Source organism: Ursus arctos, unplaced genomic scaffold (genome assembly GCF_023065955.2).
Source record: "Ursus arctos isolate Adak ecotype North America unplaced genomic scaffold, UrsArc2.0 scaffold_22, whole genome shotgun sequence".
NCBI classification, from domain to species: domain Eukaryota; kingdom Metazoa; phylum Chordata; class Mammalia; order Carnivora; family Ursidae; genus Ursus; species Ursus arctos.
Genome location: NW_026622897.1, coordinates 20,829,490 through 20,848,337, shown reverse-complemented (window position 1 = coordinate 20,848,337; position 18,848 = coordinate 20,829,490). Strand labels below are relative to the sequence as shown.

General features: G+C 39.2%; 1 protein-coding gene across 12 annotated transcripts in view; it reads right to left on the bottom strand.

Annotated features, from left to right (window-relative positions):
• Nucleotides 1-147: 147 nt before the first annotated feature.
• The window catches only part of FAM118B (family with sequence similarity 118 member B), a 45,797-nt gene continuing 27,096 nt past the window's right edge, over nucleotides 148-18,848 (bottom strand). For 3 of the 12 annotated variants that reach the window (XM_026505448.4, XM_048217072.2, XM_048217070.2), the window contains 5 exons: nucleotides 9,136-9,363; nucleotides 6,415-6,543; nucleotides 4,785-5,070; nucleotides 932-988; nucleotides 148-679 (listed from right to left, as the gene is read on the bottom strand). In XM_026505448.4, coding sequence (XP_026361233.1) covers nucleotides 666-679; nucleotides 932-988; nucleotides 4,785-5,070; nucleotides 6,415-6,543; nucleotides 9,136-9,363 — 714 coding nt within the window. In that variant the 3' untranslated portion in view covers nucleotides 148-665. Of the gene's footprint in view, nucleotides 680-931; nucleotides 992-3,535; nucleotides 5,071-6,414; nucleotides 6,544-9,135; nucleotides 9,364-18,848 lie in introns of those variants that run through there. The other 9 variants (XM_026505447.4, XM_026505444.4, XM_026505445.4 and 6 more) reach the window with 5 other exon arrangements.

Sequence of the window (18,848 nt, the reverse complement as noted above, 5' to 3'; positions counted from 1 at the left end):
ATACTGAATGGTTGTGCAGAGAATGAGATCACCCCCTTCAATGTGAAAGAACAGAACTTTTAAATTAAGTTACAAAAACGAGGCTCATTTAGTGCCTTTGCAGGTTTTCTAAAGGGACTCTAAAAGTAGAGCCAGGGCCCTGGGAAGTAAATGAACAAGCTTTTAATACAGCTCAGTTATGTAAAATACTGTACACTGTAAAAGGTCTAGAAAACTAGAGCTTCAAGTCATGTTTTAAAAAAGCCATTAAGCTTAATTGAAAAACCAGGTATAGAGTACAAAACTGCAACAAGGGCACGGTGACCCCACGGCGGCTAGCTCCCACGTCCTTCATGCAGGGCTGGAGCCACAGTCAGGGGAGGTGTCGCACTGATCTGTTGTGTGGACACAGGCATGTCCAGCGCAGGGGTGGGGGGGGTGCACTGGGCCCCGTTGTCATTTGGGGATTCGTGAACTGGAAGAGGCCGCAGAAGATCAAGAACCAGTGGGCATGAAGGACTGAGCTGGAACACCCCCCTACCCCCAACTCTACCCCCAACCTTCAACCTCTGGGTTTTGGTACTTCCACGGAGCTGTGGTGGGTTCTTAAAAGTTTACTTGTTAAATACTCTCCACAGTCGGGCCTGACACCTTGGCCTAATGCTGATGATCTCTCCAGCCCCCTCTCATGTTCTACAGTCTGTGGAGAGAAAAAAAAGAATAAAATGAAGTCTCACAAAACACCTATATGTCTGAAGCTGCAGATATTTAAGTGAAACTTAACCCTTCAGAAGACGAGACATCACAGATACTAGAAATCTTGTGATAGACTCAATAGGAAAATACAGAGTCCTTAACAGGTAGGAGTCCTTGTTCTCCGAGGTACTAAACAAATCCCAGAAAAACACTTTCTGCCAATGAAACTGACAAACAGAATTAGGAAATAGTATACCTCTTATTTCACTGTGTGCCGCTGAGGAGCCATTTAGCTGACCTTCTCTCACCATCCCTGCTAAACAGAATACACATCAGTATCAGATATTAGTCCAGAAAGCCAAAATTCTTAATAGAAAGAAAACCAACCAACCAAAGGGCAATGACATAACAGGGTCTAAGAAGGATGGCATTACTTAGAAATGAATACATCACAGACGAGAAGATAAAGCAGTGGGGAGAATAAACTGGGTTAGTCTTCAGGTAACAGGGAAGCGGTATGGTCTCCTTTAGTTATGTTACTAACACTGCTTGTAAATAAAACATTAAATGGGCAAAGTGTGCCCGCTGTCCCTAACTCATCTAAAAAGGCCAAATTTAGGCAAAAATCCAGGGATGGAGACGGGGAGCAGCATGCAACTGAGCAAATTCAACCATGGAGAAGAGTGAAAAGTAGCAGATGCTCTCACAACACAAAATGAGTTCAACCTGTGCTGTCCAATATGCTGTCGTTAGCCACATGTGGCTAAACAGTTTTACACGAAAAATTCTGTTCCTCAGTCACACTAACCACATTTCAAATGCCCAACAGCAACTTGAGGCGTTTTGTTATGGTAATGGGCAAGGAAGATAAAATATTTCTGTCATTGCAGAAAATTCTATTGGAGAGCCCTGGGATAGATAATAGCATAGGAAAACGTTTAAACCTAAACAGATGGAAGAAAATAGTCATCAGAAATATGAGCAATTCGAATATAAATAAATAAAAGACAGCACAGCACTCATACATACAAAATGGTATTGGTATTCCCCTCTTGGAAAGAACTTTAGCAATAGTTACCAACCACTAAAATATTCATGCCCTTTGACCTAGCAATTATACTGAGAACCCATCTGAAGGAAATTACTGGCAAAAGGAAAAACTGTAGGGATGAAGATATAATTCACTGCCAATAGTACTTACAATAGAAAAAACTAGAAAAAAATTAGAAATTGCCTAACGGGAAAAATTGAATAAACTAATATCCACACTGGATTAGAACACAGTCGTGTTACAACTAGTGGTTATGAAGGCCAGCCATGCGGGAAAATACGAGACATACCACTGAATAAAAAAAGTAACATGACTATGTATAATTGTTCACAACTATGAAAAAATGCATAGGAAAACTGTTAATTGGAAATATACCAAAATAACTGCTTGCATTACAATAATGGATTATAAATATTATTTTTCCTTCCCCCATTCCTTGATTTTTCTAAATATACTAGAACCTACAGAATCTTTTGAATCCAAGCAACTTTCACTATGCAAAAGCAAGTACACAGCAAGTATGCCAGGAGCCTAGCAAACGTTCAGTGTTAAACAACAGCAAAAGACCTCTTACCTCTTACTAGTATGTATCTACAGAGACTCGAATCATAACCAAGGATGGAGGATAAAGCTTGACTTGTTTCGAAATGTTTTTAACCTAAAACTGCTCTGTTAGATTTCAAATCACAAACTCAGCTGACCACTCTAATAAAGTCCCCTGGCCACACTGAAAATCTTTCATTTTTAAAAGTTCAGAAAACCCAACTGAAAGATAGGTAGCTCTGGGAAAAACCACTTTGGGAGAAAGCCCATGCAGTTAAGAAAAGAATCTGTGCCATTCTATAATACTTCTGATGATTTTTGTCAGGAAAAGATTTCGTTTAGCAGGAACAGCTGTCCAGGGGGATTTTGTTATTGTTTTTAATTTTAGCACCTTTCCTGGGTAGATCTCAGAATGCAGATCAAAAGAAATATGCAGAGCTCGAGTAGGTACCTTTGTTTAATGACAACAGAATATGCACAATGGAAAAGCCTACAGAAAGTCCTGAGTGTGGGCCAGCAGCAGCAGGAGCTGAAACACTGCAGGCCAGCAGGAAACACATCCCCAAGAAAGAACAGCAAATTGTTTTCACGAAAGAGACAAACCCAAAAGTTTGTCTTTTCAAAGTGTTTTCTAAAACCCATAAAAATCCTAGAAAAGAACACAGGCAGTAACTTCTTTGACATCGACCTTAACAACTTTTTTCTAGACATGTCTTCTGAGGCAAGGGAAACAAAAGCAAAAATAAGATATTGGGACTGCATCAAAATAAAGGCTTCTGCATGGGGTGCCTGGTTGGCTCAGTCAGTTAAGCGTCTGTCTTCAGTTCAGGTCATGATCCCAGGATCCTGGGATTGAGCCCCTCACTGGGCTCCCTGCTCAGTGGGGATTACCAGAGGGGAGGTGGGTGAGGGGATGGGTGAAATATGTGATGGGGATTAAGGAGTGCACATGTGATGAGCATCGGGTGATGTATGGAAGTGTTCGATTGCTATGTTGTACACCTGAAACTAACTTAACACTGTATGTTACCTGGAATTAAAATAAAAAACATTTAAAAAGGGGGCTTTCCAAAATCTTCTGGAGAAAGGGTTGACATAGTTTTTAGTGTTCATTTGTGGTGATGCCTTTTACAAATCTGGTTCCATTTTGATGGAAAGCCACTGATAAGAGCTTGTGGAATTTCTCAATACAGGAGAATTGCACTTAAAGCAATCTGATTCAGAAAAGAAATCACGGAATAATAACTAGGTTTAAGAAAAGTCCTCTCTATATTAAATTACTGTATTTATTAGGCCCCCTAAGATGCATTCAGATTGACAGTGCAAAAATATATTAACATACAATTTTTCAAGAATATATACTACATACAACAACAAAGTTTTAAAAAGTATTCTTCAATGTAGCTGATACTAAAAAGTTCTGCATCTTCTAGGGTTACTGGAAACTTGCCTGCAGAAATTAATAAACTGAACTTCTATACCCATTTGGCTTTGTTAAAACCTGGCGGTAAAATAACAAATGAGTGGTACCCTAGCCTCTACCTTTAATACCACCAAAATAGTTTTCAAACAGTATTTAAAAAAATTTTTTTTCTATTTGTAAAGATAATGCATAATTACCGTCAAAAATGCTAGCATAGAAACAAAATACTAAAAACAAAAAAAACAAAAAACCACCTTACATCCTACCACAGAAAGATAACCATAGTTAATTTAGTAAACATCATTCCAGATATTTCTCCATGCATTAGAAACAAAAATAGAACACATCTACAATTCCGTACGAATGGGATGGACCATGGTGGCATTTTACAACCTGGTGTTCCTTACTCACATATTATGTCTCTGATGTCTTTTCAGGCAACAAGGTTTTCCCTCTTATGGCTTCCTTATGTTTCATCAATTACATAAAAGCTGATGTATTTATAAAATCTCCTATTAACTGGAGTATTTAGGTTGCTTCCAATTTTTTTGCCATTTTAAACAAAAATGATTATATTCCCACACCTGTATCTCTACGAAATTGTGTAGCAGAATTGTGCAATTGTCCAATTATGTCCTTAGGAGACATTTCTAAGATAAATTGTATCAAGTGGGATTTCTGGGTCAAAGGTTTTTAAATTTTGAACATAAGCCAACCTTCCCCTTCAGAAGAGCTGTACTAACTTTACCGTCCCACCAACACTATGTGAATATATTTGTTTTCTCAAAGATTTAGCCAAAACTGAGTAATCTATCATTCTTTTCAATTTTGAAATGTATATTTTAATTGCATTTCACTGGTAACTAGTGAAGCTAAATATTTTTTCATTCCTCCTACTTCTATAATGAATTGCTGGAATATGCTTTGTCCACTTTCCTACTATCCAAATGGCATTTTAGTCTAACCTGAAGACCACGATCTCCCTTCATAACATGGTTGGGATTATATTCCTTACGTTGTTAATGATTTTACCCATCACAAACACATAAAAGGTCGAAGAGCTATTGCTCTCAGTCTCAAGATGCATCTTACCTGATCTACCCCTTGTTGAGATCTCACATGTCAGTCGCTTGAAATATTCTGGGAGATCAGCATATTCATTTCCATAGGAGATGACCTTAATTCCTTTGTCCAGCATGTTTTCTCGAAGCTTCTTGAACTCATCCACATCTCCTCTCCGAACCAGCATGAAATGTTCTAAGTCAGATTTATGCTTCACAGCCTCCAGAAAAAGGGCTTGGAAAGTGGTGTCATCCACAGTCCAGCCACAGCCCAGGAAAAGAAATGACTTGTTTTCATAGAGTTTCTGAATCTCTCTCTTGCAGGAAAAGAAACAACATGTTAATGACACTGTGAAGACACACATAAGGCATGTCTGAAACAAAAAAGTCAACAGGGTCATAACTACAACATTTAGCAGAATGCAATGACCAATTAACCAAAGTTTAACAGGGTATATTCATCCCACGAAGGAGTCTGATCTTATTGTTTATGCCTACAACTTGATGATCAGTCTAAAATTTTATCTTTACCCAGCATCCTACTGCTCTCTGTTCAGGCTTTCACTGGGTAGGCAGTGGTCTACTTGCTATACGGTTTGTCAGATCTGTGTCCAGAGGCCATAAGGCATTGAGAAGTTTTCAATATATCTTACTCTTTTCCATTTTCTAATCATATTTTCCTTTTTTGCTTTACAAACTGAACATGGATCACCAGAGAAGATAACTCCATCACCAGATTTGCTCAAAAAAAAAAAAAAAAAAAAAAAGTCTATGGCACTAAGAACATCAATATATACGTGTGTATATGTACATATACATACATACACATACACGTATATATACATACACGTACATATACAAACATTAGAAATGACCCTGACCCTGCTTAAGGGATCACTCAGTGTCAAATATGGATGCAATTAAAACAGATGTCAGGGAAAGTATAGGTGAAAAAAAGTCCTTATGCTTTAGAAAGTATCACATTTTCCTGGTCTTTCTTTTGCTGCATCATGTAAGTGACCTACTCCTGAAAACAGCCTGTCTACACTGTTCTCAGAGCTGGGGGCTGGTGAATTTTCCCAAATACCCCTGGCCAGAGAGTGCTTCTGGGGCCAGAGAGTGCTTTACACAAACGTATGACCAAGTCTAAAACCTGTATCTCAAAAAAGCAACAAGCTTTCTCACAAAGCTTTTTTATCATCTTACTTAAAATTTTAAAAATTCTTTGCACTGAGCAATACTGTGATAATTCAATATAAGCCCATCACCATTCACACAGAGTCTCTTTAGAATGTATGTTCTAGGAGTGACTGGTCGGTAAAAAGGTGTGTATATTATTATTGGCATACAGAGGGTTTAATACTATAATAAACGATAGAGGAAGATAATGTAATCTCTGTACGCAGGGATGATGCTGATGACAGAGTGCCATCTGCTGGCTGTCAATCAGGACCAAAGTAAAAGCCTCTGGCTTGATACCTGAAGAGACACTCTCCATTTCCTAAGCTGGAACGCACAATCACAAGCGAAGAAGCACAGAAAGAATGTTTCAACTCCCAATTTTAACTCATGGGGAAAATGTTACCCCGTGAAGACCGATCGTATATTCAGAGGTTTCCCAGGAAGGCTTTCTGGAGACCAGCAAGATCGGCACCACTCACCATAACTTCAGTGTTCCTGAGCACATTCTGATACCCAGCTGGATGGAGGACAATGCCACTAGGATTGGTGTAGACCCCATGGATGTGTAAGACGCTCAGCTTCCGCTTCTCCTGAGCCCACTCTAGAACCTGTGTAACACAAATACAGCTCAACCAAGTTGGCAGGGCTGAGCATTTGCTTAAAGGTGCCCATGGGGACGAGGCTGTTTGGACAGACTAGACTGCTGGCATAACCCTTCATGATACCGTAGGGCAAGAATGTAAAACCTAGTGTGGCCTCAGTTTCCATTCCAGGCACGGCTGTTAGGACTGATGGCAGCATGTCTGGTGATTTCTCTTTGAAAGTAACCATCAAAAACTAGAAGTTATGTGTCATCATTTGCAGAAATGCTAGGGCTCTTACCATTGGTGATACACATGACAGCTACAGGTGGATGACTGTTCCAATAATGATCCCCAAGGCATGACGCCTCCTTGTATCCAGGCCCTGTGTAATCCCTTTCCACACTTACTCCAGGCTTGGCCGTTGGCTTGCTTCAGCCAACAGGGCATTAGCAAACACAATGCAAGCAGCAGCTTGAAAAATGTTAGCATGAGCCTCATTTCTCTTTTGCTGCTTCTGGAAGCTGGCACCATGTAAGAAGCCTTGGCTAGCCTGCTAGAGATGCGTGGCCCAGCCAACCTCCCGCACCAGCAGACGTGGAAGCAGGGCCATCTGACAGCACCGCACCTTGGTCTAGCCGCCAGATGACTGCAGCCACGTGGGTAACCAGCAAAACCAGCAGAACTGCCCCGCTTCTAAGCCCAGCTCAAATTGCTCACTCACATTATCATGTGCAAAGAAAATGTTTGAAGCCCCAAAGTTTCGGGGTGGTTTTTGTGCAGTGGATAAGCAACAGAAGAATCACTCCAGTCCCCCAAGTTACCTGAAAAGCTACCAATAAAGAACAATCCCTTAGATGACAATGGCAACAACAGCCACCTGGACGCCACCGTTCCATTTTCTCAAGGGCTTGAGAAAGCATAATTGCATTCTCATAAAATTCTAGAGAAATAAGGTATGGGTTAGGAAAAACCGTGAAGAGGCACAGAGATGCCAAACGGGAATTCCACTAGGCCACATTTGGACCACCAGTCATTGGCTTTAAGCACGACATTTCAATACCGCCCTCTTGTGGACTAAAACTACAAAGCAAATCTTGAAGTTCCGGGACGAAATGCGAGAGAAAAGAGCAAATCTGAGAGAAACCCTTAACTTTGAAAAGGCCCTTATGTTTCTGTTGCTGGTCATAATCCTAGAAGATTTTATCAGAAACATCACAGAAGCTGTTTCTTGCCATTAATTGTTGAATTTCATTCAATCATCAATGAATTCAAAAAAGTATTTACTGAGCACCAGCTACATGCCAAGTACCATCTCAGATGTCAGGGTAAGAAGGGCTGACGTGGTAACTGCACAAATGGTGTTACTGCTTCCCTGCAATAAACAGCGAGGAAACAAACCAAGATAGAAACTGAAAGTTACAGTAAGTGCCACGAAAGAGAGGGGCAAAAAGATAAGGACAGGCCCCTTCCAAACATATAAGGGCAGGTCAGAGAGGCCCCCTCTCAGAGGTGATACCGAAGTTGAGACTTACAGGTGAAGAAGGAGCTTACCATACGGAGCATGGGGGTAGCAGGTGGAAAACATGCCGGCCAGAGACAACCGGTCTTCACGGCACCATCTCTTTAAATCTGATTTCTTTTTAAAAGCGGACTGCAAAGTCTGCAAGTCACAAGAGTGGTACTGTAGCTGCCCCCCCCCCCCCGCCCCCGGCAGAAGCAGTGCTGCGACAGCACATGCCAGCGGGCCAATCAGTTTTCTATCCAAACTCTACTTATCTGGGCTCTAACTTGGACACAAAGGCAGGTTCCTTGGAAAACAAGGTGGAGAAGGAAAATTGCAAAGCACAAAGCAGGACAAATGAGACTTGGTGGCATTTTACAACCTTTTTTTTCCACCTTCTTCTTCAATTGTTGTCTCTGACATCTTTTTATGGCGATGAAAATATTTCTCCTTTCATGGCTTCACTGTATTTCATCAATGAAGTAAATGCTATTGTATCTACAGAATCTCCTATTAGTGCTAAAGTTCAAATTACAAACTCAAGTGACCATTCTAATACGAAAGCCTTATCTTGTTAGCCGACCTAGATCAATAATTCAATATTATGGTGAATGGCTTAGGTATAGCATGGGCTGTATTAAAAAAAAAACAAAACAACTCTCCTGAGGTTTCCACTAAACGTTAACTTCAACCCAGCTACCACTTGGCTTGAAAGCTGCTCTTCAGATATCATAAAGTGGTTTTCATACATTTTTAATAGAGGCCATGAAGAATATATCCTAAGAAAGAACTCTAAACCAGTAATATGGTCATCTGGTATTAGCAAAGGTTAAAAAGATCTTACAGTTCAAATGACTTCCTATACCTTGCTTTGAAATTGGGTGAAATTGTCAAAACTCACAGAACTGAACACTTTTAAGAGCTGTGCTAAAATTTTACTCTGTTTTGATTTTATCCCAAAAACCAAAAAAATAAAAATCCAACTAGGGACAAGAATCTTCCTTTCAACCTCAACATAAATACTAGCAGTGTATAATATACCAACTAGAAAACAGTTTTTCTGATGAAGATACAACCCACCAGCCTGAAGAAGAGACTAATCCTTTACTTGTTACCTTTTTCTCATCAGTCAGGTCAAGGGATTCGAGTTGCTTTCCCTGATCTGCTGCATACAGTTCCAGGAGATTATCAAAATTTGTAGTTAATACCAGGGCTCCATTTTCCATCAGATGGAGAACTGACTGAAGGAGCTGTTTTCCAGAATCTTCCATCTTTGACTCCAAATCATCAAATACTTCATATAAACAGTCCTTGAAAAATGTGGATCGAACATTACTAGTTCGCTGGGGAGGAATTGGAAAGAGAAAAATTAATTCCACGTGTTTTGGTAGGTCATTTGTTTTAATAACAATAATATAGCAAATTTTTGAAGAACACTGTGTACTTAAAATAAGGATAAAATATTGTCTACCTCAGAGATTTATAATAACAAAAACAGGAAACATGCCATGTGCTTATTAGCACAATGCCTAGCACATAATAAGTGATCAGTACTATTATATCATAAGCAAATAAGCGTAAATTCTCTAAATAAGCATTTTTATAGATTGAAGAAAATGGGCATGGTCAAGAGAAGTGAATTTCTACCAGGATTAAAAAGGGGGGTGGAAAGCACAGCACCTACTACCCTCTCTAATTAGGCCTCAGGTAAGAAGACAATATTTTCTGTTAAACTTTCCTCATCTAGGGAATAACCAATAAAAGACAGCTAGTTCTAAAATGTGGTTTAGTAGCTCTTTTTCTTTTCTTTTCTTTTTTTAAAGATTTTATTTATTTATTTGACAGAGAGACAGCCAGTGAGAGAGGGAACACAGCAGGGGGAGTGTGAGAGGAAGAAGCAGGCTCTTAGCAGAGGAGCCTGATGTGGGGCTCGATCCCAGAACACCGGGATCACGCCCTGAGCCGAAGGCAGACGCTTAATGACTGCGCCACCCAGGCGCCCCTGGTAGCTCTTTTTCTAATCCTGGGTTGCTTTTTACAGATGTTTATGGATTTAGGAAAAACAGCTTACCTTCTCCCTGCCTGTTTTTTCCCCTAGCATAATTCAGGAATTTGTTTACAGATATGCTAGGAAAAATACTTAGTAAATAATAAAGGTTATTAAAAAATCTGCATTTTGCAACTGTTTTTAAAAATACCAAACACTAATCAGTTCTAAACAGACTTCCTTTTTTAAAAAATTTTTTTTATTTTAAGATTTTAAAAAATTTCTCATTTGAGAAAGAGAGAGAGAGAGAGAAGAGCGCGAGCATGAGCAGAGGGGAGGGTCCGAGGGACAGGGAGAAGCAGACTCCCCACTGAGCAGGGAGCCCAACGCAGGGCTCAATCCCAGGACCCTGAGATCATGAACGGTGCCAAAGGCAGATGTGTAACCAACTGAGCCACCCAGCCCTCCTCCTCCTTTACATATGGTTTATCTGAATAAGCGCTTTCCTAGTTTCATTCTGAGTGTATGTAAATACCTTGATGACTAATGAGGAAATAGAATACAAACCTCAGGTAGGAAGGTGGCTTTATAACTTAAAAGATCAAGTGGGCCGAGGGACACAGGAATTGCAAACGGGAACGTAACTATGTAATGTGCTATAACAACTGTCTTATCCCTATCTTGTTCCTGCAAATACCAGGCCAGTAGATACTATGAGAGCAAGAATCAGTTCATAAAGGACCCAGTATTTCCCAAATTCCAAGTACCTGTACTTAGCTGCTAGACGCATAGATATTAAGCTCCTTTTGTTTTTCCTCAAAGTAGTCCCCCTACCTTCCTGCCTTCCTTTGTGTATCCTTCTAACAGCGCAATGCTCAGAGAAAGATCTGTTTCCATGGAACCACGTAAGCAGATTCATAAAATACACTTCCATTTGCCAAATTCTTTTCCTAATTTTCCAAGTATTTTATAAAAATTATCCAGTCTTTAAATTATACCTACCAAAGAAATGGTAAATATTTAACCCTTGGAAAACTAGAGCACAGAGGTGAAACAGTACCTCTATTTGGTGGTTACACACCCCGACGTTTATCTGGTCTGTCAATCACTACTCCATGCAACATCTACCACTAGACAGGATTCTCATTATCCCCTGTTGTCAGTGGGCTCAAAGATTCTCTTCTAGCACTAAACAGATGGTATAGCCCATATTTACGTGGCTGAAAATGTGGATCATGTTTTTCAACTTGCCCATTTTCATTACATAATGGCATAAATAATTACATCACATATTAGCAGCCATAGGCAACCAACTGGCAACCTGAACAACCAGAATGAACAATCTGATCAGAAACAGTGAAGAATTTACAATCATACTTATTGAATTTCACCAGATACATGAATTATATCAAAAATATGATTCCCCTTTAATGTCCACCAAAATTACAACCTATTTACCCTACAGTCTTGCAAACCCATTTCTGGGAATATGTCCCACAGATACACTTGTATATGAAATGACATATACAAGGTTATCATTGCTCTGTTATCCATAGTAGTAAGACTGGAAACAAGCCAAGTACCTGTGTGTAGGAGACTGAGATGGCCAAGAACCCATATAAAGGAGGAAAGATCTCCAGGATTAAGTAAAATAAACAAGGCGCCGAACAGTACATTCAGAATGCTACCTCTAGTCCTATTTGTTTGTTTTGCAAAAAAGGAAGACTGAAAAGATACTCAAAAAGCTAGTAAGAGTGGTGACCTATGGGGGAGGGGTGAGTTTGGGAAGAGGAGGCAGACAAAGATATTGTAGGAATGAGATGTCATCTTTCTCCCCATCATTTTGATTTCTGCAATGTGCGTAAATAATATCTATTTAAAAAAGCAAAACTAAGCTTAAAATTAAACAAAAATTATGGTGATTTTAAGAACTTCCCTGTTGTGTTTTAGATCTTCATTTTGTACTCTGATTCATACACAAATGGTTATACAACACCATATTTCAGCACCAGTTTAATCATTACACACACAGATAAAAATATATGAGTATACAATCAGGTAATCATGGGTGTGGAATATTTTCTTGCTTCTAAGAAAAGAAATACTAAAGGTTAAAGCCTGGGAATAAATGCTGTAAGTCACTTCTTTTAGCTAACTATCTCTTAGTTCTATTTCTTTAAGTTATTATATCTTGCGTATCAACACGGGAGAGGAAGGAAAGGGGCTTTTTGTAGCTGTGATTTCCTGGACTTAAAACGAACATTGCTCTCTCTTGAAGCATGTGACCCGAAAACTAAATTTCCCACCAGTAGCCTAAGCAAAGACAAAGGAATGAAAACAAACAAGGAGGTTCTAGTCAAAAGGAAATGCCAAATTCCCACACTATTTTATGGACATATTTTTTTTCAAGATTTTATTTTTATTTGTCAGAGAGAGAGAGCCAGCGAGAGAGGGAACACAAGCAGGGGGAGTGGGAGAGGAAGAAACGGGCTCCCAGCGGAGCAGGAGCCCGATGTGGGGCTTGATCCCAGGACCCCAGGATCATGAACCGAGCCAAAGGCAGACGCTTAATGACTGAGCCCCCCAGGTGCCCCTGGACATTTTCTTATTCACTTAAAACAGCGAACAGAATCCAATGCAACTTCATTTCCTTCTACCCTTAACTCTCATCTTTCTAATCCCAGATACAGTAAAAACAAAATCCTGACTCTTTCCCACCACGGTTATTAACGTTTACAGCGCACTTACTATGCGCCACTTTATATACATCGTCTAACTTATACTTCGTAAGTTAAGCACCGTTTTACCGGTGCAAAAATAGATTCTGAGAAGTTAGGTGATTTTCCCAAGGCCCTAGTGCATTTAAATGGCAGAGTCTGATTCTGAAACCCAAGTTCTCTGCACTGAATGCACAATGTCACCTCTCTACTATAAGAAGCTGGCTCATAGATGGGCCTATTAAATTAACCCTGTCATATTACCGCTGTTAGATTCTTAAAAAAAAAAAAAAAAAGGACAGTTTCAAACATATATAAAGTAAAAAGAATATAAACCCCACTGTATACCCATCATCCAGTTTCACCATTATCACACATGGCCAATCTTATTTAACCTAAATTCCCCTCCACCATACCCCTGCCACCTTCTCCCCTTGAACAGAATTTTTCTTTTTTTTTTCTTTTTTTTTTTTTTTTAAATATTTTATTTATTTATTTGACAGACAGCCAGCGAGAGAGGGAACACAGGCAGGGGGAGTGGGAGAGGAAGAAGCAGGCTCTCAGCAGAGGAGCCCGATGTGGGGCTCGATCCCAGAACGCCGGGATCACGCCCTGAGCCGAAGGCAGACGCTTAACGACTGCGCCACCCAGGCGCCCCCTGAACAGAATTTTTCTGAAGCAATTCCCAAGCATATTTCATGCAGCTACTTTGATAGTTTCCTAAAAGGACCCCTCTTTACATATAAAACAAAAAGTAACTGCACTACCACCTGTCACACCTAAAAGAAAAAAGAAATAATATTAATTCCTTATTATTAAATACTCAGTGTTCAAATTTCTCTAAACATGTGTGTCTTTTTTTTTTTAAAGCCTTTGGTTTGCCTGTATTTTTTCTTAAGTATCCTCTATTAAAGTGGGTTTCAAAATGTGGCCCATGAACCCTGTGGATCTCTAAGATTCTTTAAGGAGTCTGCAAAGTAAAATTATTTTCATAATAACATTAAGGTAATTTTTGTCTTTTAAACTGTGCTGATATGTGCACTGATGGTGCAAAAGCAACTGTGGGTAAAACTGCTGGTGACTTAGTGTGAATCAGGACAGTGGAACCAAGCTGTGCCTGTAATCACTGCATTATTCACAACCAAAGACTTACAGTAAGAAAAAAAGTTCCAGTTTCACTTAAGAATGTCCTTAAGGAAAATTAATTAATTGTATTAAATCTTGACCCTTGAGCACATGTCCTTTTAAAAGCCTGTGTGAAGAAAGAGGAAGTATGCACAAAGCACTTCTGCTTCACACTGAAGTATGATGGTTGTCTCCAGGCAAAAACGCTTGTGTGATTGAACTGTAAGCTTGACAATCCATTTTTCCATCAAACATTATTTTTACTTAAACAAATTACTGACAGACAAACTAGTCATTCAGATTTGGGCATTCGCAGGCATTTTTGCAAAAATAAATGAAGTGAGCCTGCCATCGGTGGGAAATAACTGAGTACTGCTGCCACGGTTGCCAATGACAAAAGCTGAGCTTTCAAGCAAAACCCAGAAAATTTTTAAAAATTTTTATTTAAATTTGATTTAGTGAACATGTAGTATATTATTAGTTTCAGGGGTAGAATTTAGTGATTCATCAGTTGCATGTAACACCCAGTGCTCATTCCATCAAGTGCCCTCCTTAATGCTCGTCACCCAGCTACCCTATCCCCCTGTAGCAATCCTCAGTTTGTTCCCTAGAGTTAAGAGTCTCTTGGGGGGTGGGGGGGCGCCTGGGTAGCGCAGTCGTTAAGCGTCTGCCTTCGGCTCAGGGCGTGATCCCCGTGATCTGGGATCGAGCGTCACATCAGGCTCTTCCGCAGGGAGCCTGCTTCCTCCTCTCCTGCTCCCCCTGCTAGTGTTCCCTCTCTTGCTGGCTGTCTCTCTGTCAAATAAATAAAGAAATAAAAATTGTTAAAAAAAAAAAAAGAGTCTCTTACGGTTTGTCTTCCTGTTTTTTTCTTATTTTTCCTTCCCTTCCCCTATGTTCATCTGTTATGTTTCTTAAATTCCACATATGAATAAAATCATATGGTATTTGTCTTTCTGACTTATTTCACTTAGTATTATACCCACAGCTCCATCCATGTCACTGCAAATGGTAAGACTTCACCCTTTCTGATGGCTAATATTATATATCTTATTTATCCACTCATCTGTCAGTGGACATCTGGGACCTTTCCATAGTTTGGCTATTGTGGGCATTGCTGCTATAAACACTGGGGTGCACGTGCCCCTTTGAATCACTGTTTTTGTATCCTCTGGATAAACACCTAGTCGTGCAATTGCTGGGTCATAGGATAGCTCTTTTTAACTTTTTGGGGAACCTCCATACTCTTTTCCAGAGTGGCTGCACCAGTTTGCATTCCCACCAACAGTGTAGGAGGGTTTCCCTTTCTCTACATCTTCACCAACATCTGTTGTTTCCTTTAGCCATTCTGACCAGTGTGAGGCGGTATTTCATTGTGGTTTTGATTTGTATTTCCCTGATGTGGAGTGACGAGAATTTTTCATGTGTCTGTTAGCCATTTGAATGTCTTCTTTGGAGAAATGTCTGTTCATGTTTTCTTGCCCATTTCTTGACTGGATTTTTTCTTTTTTGGGTGTTGAGTCTGATAAATTCTTTATATATTTTGGATACTAGCCCTTTATCTGATAGGTCATTTGCGAATATCTTCTCCCATTCCTTGAGTTGCCTTCTAGTTTTGTTTCCTTTGCTGTGCAAAAAGCTTTTTATCCTGATGAAGTCCCAACGGTTCATTTTTGCTTTTGTTTCCTGTGCCTCTGGAGATGTGTCTAGCAAGAAACTGCCGTGACCGAAGTCACAAGGGTTGCTGCCTGTGTTCTCCGCTAGGATTTTGATGGGATCCCTGTCTTTCATCCATTTTGAGTCTATTTTTGTGCATGGTGTAAGGAAATGGTCCAGTTTCATTCTTATGCGTATGGTTGTCCAATTTTCCCAACACCAGTTGTTGAAGAGACCGTCTTTTTCCATTGGATACTCTTTCCTGCTTTGTCGAAGATTAGTTGACCATACAGTTGAGGGTCCATTTCTGGGTTCTCTATTCTGTCCCATTGATCTATGTGTCTGTTTTTGTGTCAGTACCATACTGTCTTGATGATTCTTATAGCTTTGTAATACAGCTTAAAGTCTGGAATTGTGATGCCTTTTTAAACATTACTTTGGCTATCTGGCGTCTATTCTTGTTCCATACAAATTTTAGAATTGAAAAACGAGAATTTCAGAAAACTTTAATCTGCCACCATGAGCCTGACAAAAGTATCCAAATACTTTTGTGATGAGATTGGTGGTGTTATTAATGAATGCAATTTTTTGAGCTGTGCAGTGAAATGTGTCACTATCTAGGAGATAATGTAACTCAGTCAACCAAGATTTTCCAAATGACCAGTGCGTGATGTTACAAAATCATGCGTGGGTGGTGAAAGATTCATTCTAAGTGCGAGATGGATCACGGATTTTAATGCAACCGAATAGGAAAGGTTCAGATTCCATATTACCATTAATATGGATTTGACTTCAGATTCCATATTGTTATTAATCTTTAGGAAGGAAGCCACTACTTAACTGAGTTTTTAGTGTAGTATCAACAACGAATATCTATAATTATCTAAAAAGACTATTAAAATACTTTTCTTTGCCAGCTACATATCTCTGAGACCTGATTTTTTCCATACACTTAAACCAAAGCAACACACAGTATATAAAGCAGATAGGAGAATGCAGTTGTTTTCTATTAAGCCAGATATTAAAAAGATCTGCAAAAATGTGAAACAATACTATTCCCCTCACTAATTTATTTTTGCTTTTTGGAAAATATAATTATTTTCCACAAACATGTTATTTACATGTAACAGGCTTATTGTTACTTTTAAGTGAATTAATATTTTAAACATTTCTCAATTTTTGATAGTGAATATTAACAGAAATACTCCACACAGACAAAAGCTGCTTGAGTTTCTCAACAGTTTTTAAGAATATATAAAGGAGTCTTGAGACCAAAAAGTTTAATAATTGTTCCTCTTTTGCAACTGACACCAACCCGTAGCTACATTTTAAGGTTAATAATAAATCTTCATCTGAAGACAATTAGTGACCCCAGTTTGATATATTTGGTAGGTATACACCTATTGACACCAACTTCAAGACTTCTCATTACTTTCAATCACAATTCGCCCAATTAGCAAAATCATGCTTTCTGTTCTCAGGAGACTGTGACGGATTAGGGCAGGTTACAGCCAAGACATGACAACACTGTGCATCCTAGTCTGAAAGAGAACTTCTTTACCCACAGACCAGTCTTCCTAGTCTAACACAGTACTCATGAGCTCTTTCTTTTTTTCCAGAAAGGTAACATTTTTATTAATTAACTGGCTGACACACTTCTGTAATACTTTTCCCTTATTATTTTTTGGCTACATACTCTTTGATTACCTTCTTATACGACAACAATTTTGTATTTTTTGAAGACATTAAAAAAATAATGTTTTCTTTCCTCTTTGCTCTCAAGTGTACTTTATCAGATATTAATACAGCCACTCTCACTTTCTATTGATTAGTGTTTGGATTATACATATTTCCCATCCTTTTACCTTTATTTTTTTTTTAAGATTTTATTTTTATTTATTCGACAGAGATAGAGACAGCCAGCGAGAGAGGGAACACAAGCAGGGGGAGTGGGAGAGGAAGAAGCAGGCTCACAGTGGAAGAGCCTGATTTGGGGCTCGATCCCATAACGCCGGGATCACGCCCTGAGCCGAAGGCAGACGCTTAACCGCTGTGCCACCCAGGCGCCCCTACCTTTATTTTTAACAGCTCTACTGAGATACAATTCTCATAACATACAACTCACCTAATTGAAGCGTAAATTCGATGAGTATTTATAGAGTCACAGATACTGCAACTGTCACCACAGTCAATTTTAGAACATTTCATCATATCAAAAAGAAACCATGTACCCTTTAAATATCACCCTGCTGCCCTCCATCTGTGCTCCAGTCCTCGGCAACAATTAATCCACTTTCTGTCTCTAACAGATTTCCCTATTCTGGACATTCTGTATGAATGCAATCATCTAATATGTGGTCTTTTGTGACTGGCTTCCATCACGCTAAGGGTCATTCACATTGCAGCATGTTATCAGTGCTGAATTCCCTCTTACTGGCAAGTAGTGTTCCACTGTATGAACGTGCCACCTTTTGTTTATCCACTTGACGGTTGATGGACATCTGGGTTATTTCCACCTTGTGCCTACTATGAATACTGCTATCAACATTTGTGTGTAAGTTTCTGTATGGACGTATGTTTTCATTTCTCTAGGGTATATCTAGAAGCGGAACTGCTGGGTCAGATGGTAACTCTATATTTAATTGTTTGAGGAACTGCCAGACTGTGTTCCACATTGTCTGCATTATTTCACAATCCCAACAGTGTATGAGGGATTCGATTTCTCCACATCCTCGCCAACACTTAACTACCTGACTTTCTGACTCTAGCCATCTTAGTGCATGTGAAGTAGTACCTCATGTGGTTTTGATTTGCATTTTTTCTAATTTGCATTTTTCTAATGACTACATGAAAAGTGTGGAGCACCTTTTCATGTGCTTATTGGAACATGGAACAATGTCTATTCAAATCCTTTGAATTATTTGCCTTTTTATTGTTAAGTTATAATATTTCTTTATATATTCTGGATAATGCACCCTTAGAAGATATATAAATTGCTAATAATTTCTCCTGTTCTGGGGGGGGGGGCGCTGTCTTTTTACTTTCTTGATAGTGCTTTTTGAGCCTGTTATAACAGCTTTTACATTTGGTAAGGTGCAGTATATCTACTATTTCTTCTGTTACTTGTGCTTTTGGCATCATGTTTAAAAAACTGCTGCCAGGTCCTAAGTCATGAAGCTTTAAATCTGTTTTCTTCTAGGAGTTTTACAGTTTTAGCTCTTACATTTAAGTTTTTAATCCATTTTGAGTTAATTCTGTATTACGGTGTGAGACAGAGGTCCCAAGAGCTCTTTAAAGCCTAGTAATTATTTACATTATTCTAAGTTAGTAACAGTTTATCACA